The 8,524-nt window shown below is 36.1% G+C and overlaps 1 protein-coding gene across 1 annotated transcript in view; it reads right to left on the bottom strand.

Annotated features, from left to right (window-relative positions):
- LOC107727384 (atlastin-2-like) overlaps nt 1-4,775 on the bottom strand; it is a 9,768-nt gene extending 4,993 nt beyond the window's left edge. Inside the window, exons 1-8 of the mRNA XM_016537240.1 lie at nt 4,440-4,775; nt 3,284-3,418; nt 3,091-3,195; nt 2,955-3,005; nt 2,816-2,872; nt 1,764-1,856; nt 1,544-1,682; nt 1,331-1,458 (exon numbers count right to left, since the gene is read on the bottom strand). Of these exons, the coding sequence (XP_016392726.1) occupies nt 1,331-1,458; nt 1,544-1,682; nt 1,764-1,856; nt 2,816-2,872; nt 2,955-3,005; nt 3,091-3,195; nt 3,284-3,418; nt 4,440-4,775 (1,044 nt within the window). The remainder of the gene's footprint in view (nt 1-1,330; nt 1,459-1,543; nt 1,683-1,763; nt 1,857-2,815; nt 2,873-2,954; nt 3,006-3,090; nt 3,196-3,283; nt 3,419-4,439) is intronic.
- Between the last annotated feature and the right edge of the window lie 3,749 nt (nt 4,776-8,524).

Genomic DNA, 8,524 nt, shown 5'->3' with positions numbered 1-8,524 from the left:
TTAAAGGGGTGGTTCACTGGGTTTTTTCTAGACTTGATTGTGTTTATGGGGTGCAGTCTAACATGGTGTTAATGCTTCGTAAAAAAAAAAAAAAAAAGCATTATTTTTCACATAATTTACCTTTATTACACACCGCTCTGTCCCTTCTCCTACAAACGCGCTGATCATTTCCTGCTTTTATGAAGCCCCTCCCTCAGAAATAGGCGATGGGCTCTGATTGGTTAGCTAGCCCAGTGTGTTGTGATTGGCTAAACCGCCTCTGGTGCACGTCTAAACGTCCCGCCCCCTCTCCTCAGCGGCATGTGCTCTGGTTGTATTGTAAGTAATGGCGTCGTCTTTATTGCTTATCAATTTGAGCTCGATTGAGACCCAGAGAAATTATTGAAGAGGATCGCGCAGAACCTGTGCAAGCACGGCTTTTAATGGTATGTTTTTTGTTTGTTGTTGTCTCATACTTTTAGATACGCTGTTATTTGTAAATGCTACTGCTTCTATTAGCTTTTAATATACAGTTTTATCCCGAGTAAAGCTTTAATACAGTTTAATAAAGTTTAATACAGGGCGACACGAGGAACAGTATTGAGAACCGCTGCTTTAGAACATTGATTTTGAAACTTGTGAATCTATTAGAATCGTTAGAAGACAGAATCGCGATTCATATATGAATAGATTTTTAAGTGCACCCCTAGTTTTCTCTTCCTCTTCTCTGAAGCAGCGCAGCATGGCCTCGCCCCCTTTGCTGCCTTTTCCCGAGGGCGGGGTTTATCTGGGTTTATGATGTCACGAATCCGGGAAGTAGTTCGTTGTAGTCCCTACGAGCCGTTTTTGTAGGCATTAAACTGCCATAATTTTAAAAGACGATATATCCGTTTGCACTGAACTTTCAGTGCCGCAACTTTGCAGATATTGTTTATGCTCAAACAGCAAAATTACACACCAACGTTAAAAAAGTGAAATCGCAGTCAACCACCCCTTTAAATGTTCTGGAAATACAATCTGACTGGATGAAACATGTTCAATGATGACGCTTTAAAAAGCACACCAGTGATCTCACAACAACTCAATTCTACATGAATGTTGCTTGACAACTGTAAACAGACAATTGCCAGGCTATATTTCTTGACATAATAATTGTTTAGTGTGATTAATAATTGACTTGATGAAAAAAGAAGTTTATTGCTCTAGTAGCAATAAAGACTTGCATCATTTGCTGCACTAACTCTACAGGAACACTTGAATAGAGCCTCTTCAGTTTCAATCCTGACACAATTAACACCTGATCTGATTTGTGTTTACAGCTGTCATTGCAGCTCAACTAATCAAATCTGACCTTGAAATACTCCAGCAGGTCTCTGCACGTGACTTTAGCTCCACCGATCTCTTTCTCTACCAGGTTCTCTGGTGCCAGCAGTAAAGGCACTAGATTCTGCAGCTGCTTCTTGAACTCATCATTAATGTCTGCAAAAGAAAAATAATGTCATGATGGACCTACAGTTTAAACGTGCATGTGCATGTCTGTGTCTGAGAGAAAAACTGTACCGACCTCTCAGTCTGCCATCAAAGTGAGGGTTGGTGGCCACCTTCAGACCTGGATGTGGCAGCAGAAAGCAGCCTAAGCTGGAGAAACAGCTGTGAATATGTTTCCTAACGTTCTGCAGCTCTTCGTGTTGATTCTGCTTCACCTATACAGAACAAATAATACACAACTCACACTCCGTTCAACATGCTGAAGCAGTCTTTATCTGTTCTGTGCTTCATCTCACCTGTAGTCTCCGTTCCAAAAAGCGATTCCCTCCTTTGAGCCCATAGTCATGCTCGTATGGGTAACACCAGTCTCTGATCAGAAACAATAGTTTCTAGAAGACAGTAAAGAAGAAAAGTGAAGGTATTCCCACAAATTAAAAAAACAAAAGACATGCATAAAGTCTTCAAACAAAATGTCTAAATGAGCTCTTTTACTGAAAATGATTTGTGACAATTGCTCAGATGCCCAATTTATTCAGGTAACAGCTCATTCGTTTTTATTAGAGAATAAAGAAAGCCATCCCTCAGTATCAACAGTATTTCATACTTTTGGTATGAAAAATGTATTGCTTCATCACATCAAACTTTACACAAACTATTTTTTGAAAAATGTCTCTTAAGACCACCCAGGCTGCAATTATGTGATCAAAAAACAGTTTGTTTTCAAAACATGTTTTCCATTTCTATTTACTAATAAAATGTAATTTATTCCTGTGATGCAAAGCTGAATTTTTAGCATCATTACTCCAGTCTTCAGAGTCACATGATCCTTCAAAAATCATTCTAATATGCTGATTTGCTGCTCAAGAAACATTTCTTCTTATTATTAATGTTGAAAATAATTTTGATGCTTAATATTTTTGTGGAAAAGATGATCTTTGGTGAAACATTCAAAAGAACAACATTTATTGGAAATCTTCTGTAACATTATAAAAATGTATTTACTGTCCCTTTTGATCAATTTAATGTGTCCTTGCTGAATAAAACTTCCTTCAAAAATGTATATAATAAAAATACATAAAACAAAATAAATCTGACCCCAAACTTTTGAGCAAAAGTCAGTATTAAAAGTCAGTATCCGGCCCCCTTTCTAGTAATATAAAACACAACACAAATACTTCACATACAACCCACCAAAACAAACAATCTGATTTTTTTTTTAAAAAGTTGGCTGTAAAGTTGCCTCTCAATATTTTTAATATCTGGGGTATATGTGTCAATTTTTGCCCTAAGCACAGGTTGATTTGTGGCCATGTCGTGTACTCAGTATGAAAATGATCAGCTTTTCTACCTGAAATGGTTTCTCATATATCTCCTCCATTGCAAGTCGACCATATTCTGTGAACAGCTATAAAACACACACAAGGTTACTATCCCACACACACTATTAACACTAACTAACAGTGTACACCAACAAAGAAAGCTGCTACCTGGAGATGCTGCAAATCATCTTCTTGGATATTCTGAGAAAGATTATAAACCTAAAACAAACAAGATTGCTAGGTCGCTTAATATGCTAAAATGATTATTTAAAGTCCTGAGCATCACTAATGTGCTTCAACACACCTGCACAGAGCTGGTCATGGTGCTCAGAGCAAAAACTGTGGCACAGTCTTTGATGGTGGACTGACTGTCAAACGCTCCCTGAGTGTCCACCAGCAGGACAGCCACCTTCAGATACACAGAGATGAGTCTTATCACACAGTCAACATATCTTGACAGTGAGATAATACACATCTTCAAGTAAACGCCCATCCACCTTAGGGCCGTCTTCCTTTTCCACAACAAACACCTCACTCCAGGCCTGGATTCCCGTGGTCTCTCTCTCACAGCCTCCCCTCCAGGAGAAACCAGTCAGTGGCTCATCGTCTCCTCCCATCCATGACTCAGATGACTACAAAGACACAGAGACAAAAGACATTGTTCATGTGAAGGTTCTGAAATGTACCTAATAAAGCATTGCCACTCACATCCATGTGACCTAGCTGGTTTTATACATGCAGGACGCGGCCCGCAAGTTAAGACATGTCAATGATAGGAATCATCAGGAACTTGTTCTCAGGAATGAGAATTCAGATAGACTTATTTTTAACAGATATGTGAGAGCTCTCATGCCTCACATATTTAAATGCATATGGGTGGTTGACGTGTAATTTTACTGTCCTCACAAAAAATAAAAAAATAAAAATTTCCTCAGTTTAATAATTTGTTATTTTGTGTATTGTTTTATTGCAAATAGTTGTTGATAAGATGGGAAAATACAAAATATTTAGAAAACATTTAAACAATTTAGAAAATTTAAGAATTTTGATTAAAAGAATTTAAAAATTGATGGCATACATTACATCCGACAACAATTCTGTAATACTAATGTTCTTGTTTTATTGTGAAAATATTGTTTATTAGTCATTGTATGCGTTTTCCCTTTACAGTGAAAAACAAAATCAACCATTAGATTTTGCACTTAAACACATCAAATATTCTCATTGTGAAATACAGAAACTAATTAAAATGTGGATTGAAATTCTAATTCTAAATTCTAATACGAACTTCATTAATGACTGAATAATCAATTTACATACCTAAAAAAAACAAAAACAATTTCTCATCAATTCATGAAGCAAGTGACTGCCTTTATTCTTTCGGTTTTAAAGATATTTTAATATTCATTTGTCTGTATAATGAGTGTGTTGTAGATGTGTGTTTTATTGGTTGTTTTCTCCTCCTACACTCCCACTTTTCCACAGTCTTTTTCAGATCTAAGGTGTGAAAGACCAGTGCTGAAACAGGGGGGTTTCATGATAAACATAGTATTTCTCATTTACAAATATACACATTTTATTTTAAAAACTTAAATTATGTCCATTTATTAACTACTCATACACTTAGATCAGTAGAAGGGGATTCGTTCTAACCTGATTATGCATGTAACGCAGCATGAAGTCCAGCAGGAAGGACTTCCCCTTGCGAAAGGCACCGGCCACAGACACCACAACCACGTTGAGATCCTTCAAATGTTCCTGCATCAGGATTTTTTCCAACGCAGTGGCATCCAACTCAAACTTATGATCATCCTCATTCGCAATCACAATTTGGATGGGGCGAGCCCCCACAGGAACTGGGTCCTCCTCCGGCTCAAGCTCTTCTGCTACAGCACACGGTGCCACTCCATTAGTATCAGAGCTGAACTCCTCCAGTGAGTTCAACGCCTCAACGGGGCGGCACAATGGAACATCTTCCACACCGGTCATATCTGAAGGGGAAAAACAGGGTAATTTGAAAGGTCATTAACTGCAACTATTACAAACATTTTGATAACTGCAATAAAGCTACAATAAAATAAAATATAAATATTAGATGGAAAAACTTCAACTTTCACATTTCATTTTCTAATTAGTTTAAGTTGAAGCATATATATATTTATATGTATCTAATATATTTAAAATATAAAAATAAAAGCTATTTCAAAATGTTAATAAAACTAGAACAGTATATAAATAATACTAAAATAACACTGGTAATTTGTACATTTGAATACTTTTTAACATTTAAAAACAATCTTGTGGCAGCTTCAACCTTACATTCATCACTGTTTAAAAAGTCAAACATAATTGTCACAATGTCCTCTTTTGCTGTGCAATACTGGCCAAATAAGCATGGATGAGAAAAATCCACATATTGAGATCAAGTCCTTGTTGGTCAGACACGGGTTTTGTGACGTTTCCAGATTTGCTTTTCAGCACTTCACTAGCAGCTCATTACTGCGGTCACTTTCTATTCCAGGAGTGTGGGTCTCTGTTTTAACCCCATGCACTTTATCCATGAGCTGCGATAAGCCTAGATCCCTTTGGCCACAGGGCTAAATTTGGTCATTTTTGTCCTCTGGTTAAGACACATGTAACACAAAACAAACACCCTCTCTCCCCTTCGCTCTGGTCTCTTCAGGCTCACGGCCAGTCGAGCAGAGCCGCTGGCACAGAGTCAAGCAGTGTCAGTGTGAGCAAACACACACCAAGGACACACTGGAGAGGGGACAGTCCATTCAAAACTGCTTCAAGTACAGGCCAATACAGATTTGTGCCACACTCATACTGCCCAGACCGAATAATTGGTGAATACTCAGTTTAAATATAAATTATAAATGGGCCAAAGTGGTTCTGATCACACACAAAAAAGGCTTGGGAATCCCTGCATTACATGAACAAACATTAGTAAACATGAAAACATGACTGAAGTCTTCCAGGTTTTAAATGTTTTTGTCCAGACGTCCAATATTAATAATGAATGAAGATCACTGGATATGATGAAGACAGCATTTCACAGCTATGCATCAGCAGTGTTTAGTAATCTGCATAATTATTAGTCTCATGTATATAAGTGGTAGGTACATTTAGACAGAACATTTTTAAAGAAAAAAAGAACTGGGGAGAATCAATACATTATCAATATAATATACTGCTACTGTGTGAAATAATATGTAATCCATAAAAAGTAACTGTAATCTGCTTATGAGCATTTTAATATGTAATCTATTCAAAAGTGCTTAATTTTTGGAATCAGATTATGCAATCCAGATTATGATTTATATTACACTTAATACTTGATATAATATATTAAAAAGTTGCATGACTACATAATGATATACAACTCACGAGAGTTTGTGCAATGTTGTTAAACTCAACAAAGAGTGAAATATAGAAAGAGGAGCCAACTAAAAATACTATATTATTAAATTATAGTTTATAGTAAACTATAATTTTAAATTAACTTCTTCCTTATGTCAGGACATAAAATGATATAGGACAGCATGACTGCATTTGTTAGTTAATGCACTGCTAACATGAGAAACATATTTATTCATCTTTTAATTTTAGTTTAAAAAAATACAGTTGTTATTCACAGCACTAATGTTAACAAATGCTAAAAAATGATTTGAAAAATGTAACACTAAATGTTTGAATGAAATTTAACTATGAATAATAAATACAACTATGAATAATAAATACAACTATGAATAATAAATACTGTAGTAGTAGTATTGTTCATAGTAAGTTTGTTACAAACTAATTACTTATTATTGACATGCGCGTGGTGCTGAGAAGAAATCATTAAATAAAGTCGTTATTTTTGTATTCTTTGTGCACAAAAAGTATTCTCGCAGCTTCGTAAAATTACGGTTGAATCACTGATGTCACATGGATTATTTTAACAATGTCCTTGCTACGTTTCTGGACCTTGATCGTAGTAGTTGCGTTGCTGTCTATGGAGGGGCAGAAAGCTCTCGGAGTTCATCAAAAATATCTTAAATTGTGTTCCGAAGATGAACAAAGGTCTTACGGGTTTGGAACGACATGAGGGTGAGTAATTAATGACAGAATTTTCAGTTTTGGGTGAACTATCCCTTGAAGGTGCTACTAACATACATAATTCTGTCATATTGTTTTTTGTTTACTCTTAAATAATTCCAATGTGGAAATGTTGCCATTTTTTAAAAACTAATAATAGGCAAAGCAGTGCTGTCAAAAGATTAATCGCATCCAAAATAAGTTTTTGTTTACATAATATATGTGTGTGTACTGTAGTGTTGTCAAAAGACCCGGTACTTCGGTACCAAGTCAGTACTAAAAAAATTTAAATGTTACAGTACCAGGTTTTTTTAAGTACCGGTGGTACAGAGTACCCGGTCAACCCGGTTCTTGATGCGCTATCCGAAAGGTGCGCAGATGCGCTCTCTTCATAAAAGCACTGCGACCATAGGCGGTGCGTGTGTAAGGCTGGGGAAGACTTAGCCTTCCCCTGGCCACTAAACTCGCGATAGATCAATGTTAGTGATAATGTCACTTTCTATAGCTATATAATTTATTCGCTGTTTGAATAACCATAGAAAGGAAACGTTATAGACATAAATTTCTACCGTTTTTATTAAATTGTAATCACGTTAAATACAAATTCAGTCCCATTAAACATTTTTTTTAGCCTATATGACACCCATGTCTGGTTCTTGCCTAAAAAGACGGGTTTATGACGTTTAATACATTTGGCTGCTTTTAGCCACCCTGGAGTTGGTTCACTCTCCGCCTGATACAGCGCTCTTGGTAAATACATTCACATCCCCAACTGAATATTTGTTGAACTAGTCAAAGTCGAAACCCGGTGCGGGTGTTTTTATATCACTATATTTCTGAAGGAAACCAACTGTCAGAAAATTATGGATGTCATTTTCATTTCATCTTGCCTGTAATGCCTGAGCAGCGTATGTGAGCGGAGCTTATTTGATTACAGCCGTTACCGGGGAAACCTTATCTTTTACGCTCTACAAGCGCCTTCTGCTGGCAGAGAATGAATTTGCATATATATTAGGGCTGTGCAATATATCGAAATTATCAAAATATCGCAAATGTACATATCGCCATATGCATTCCGCCTATGACTGAGACATGGCGACCTCAATATGAGGAAACACGTCAAACTAACAAAACACTTTAAAGACAGACACCCGGATCAAATGAAAGAGTTCAAGCAGGTAAGTTTCATTTTAATTTTTAATATTTAGATCTTCTCAGTGTTTCCCAGACATTTCCCATACATACATTTACAAATAGATTTTACAAAAAGCTTTGAATTCGTTGAATAAACATGAGCACTGCACAAGTCAAATACAAATAAAGAAAATAAGAATAATCTATCTAACTACAAGCAACAGCACAAATAAACACAGAGTAAAGATACAAATAAAACAGTGATTTTCAGTTTTTTTTAGGAAGGTCTAACATTAGTTTTTAGGTACAGAAATTGAATAAAGTAATGAAATGTAAAACAGCATTGCATATTTGACTGTATAAATTAAAGATTAATCTTTATTAAAGTTACAAAAGCTATTCAATCAAGAGCAGTGAGTGATTTCTTTGTTGTTGCTGTTTGATTAATATTAAGAAAGTGCTGTCACTTTAAGACACTGTAAGTACATTCAGCCGGCTATGTCTGCTATAGAATACTTACC

Source organism: Sinocyclocheilus rhinocerous, unplaced genomic scaffold, assembly GCF_001515625.1.
Source record: "Sinocyclocheilus rhinocerous isolate Xijiao unplaced genomic scaffold, SAMN03320098_v1.1 scaffold756, whole genome shotgun sequence".
NCBI classification, from domain to species: Eukaryota; Metazoa; Chordata; class Actinopteri; order Cypriniformes; family Cyprinidae; genus Sinocyclocheilus; species Sinocyclocheilus rhinocerous.
This window is presented reverse-complemented; position numbering and strand designations above follow the sequence as displayed.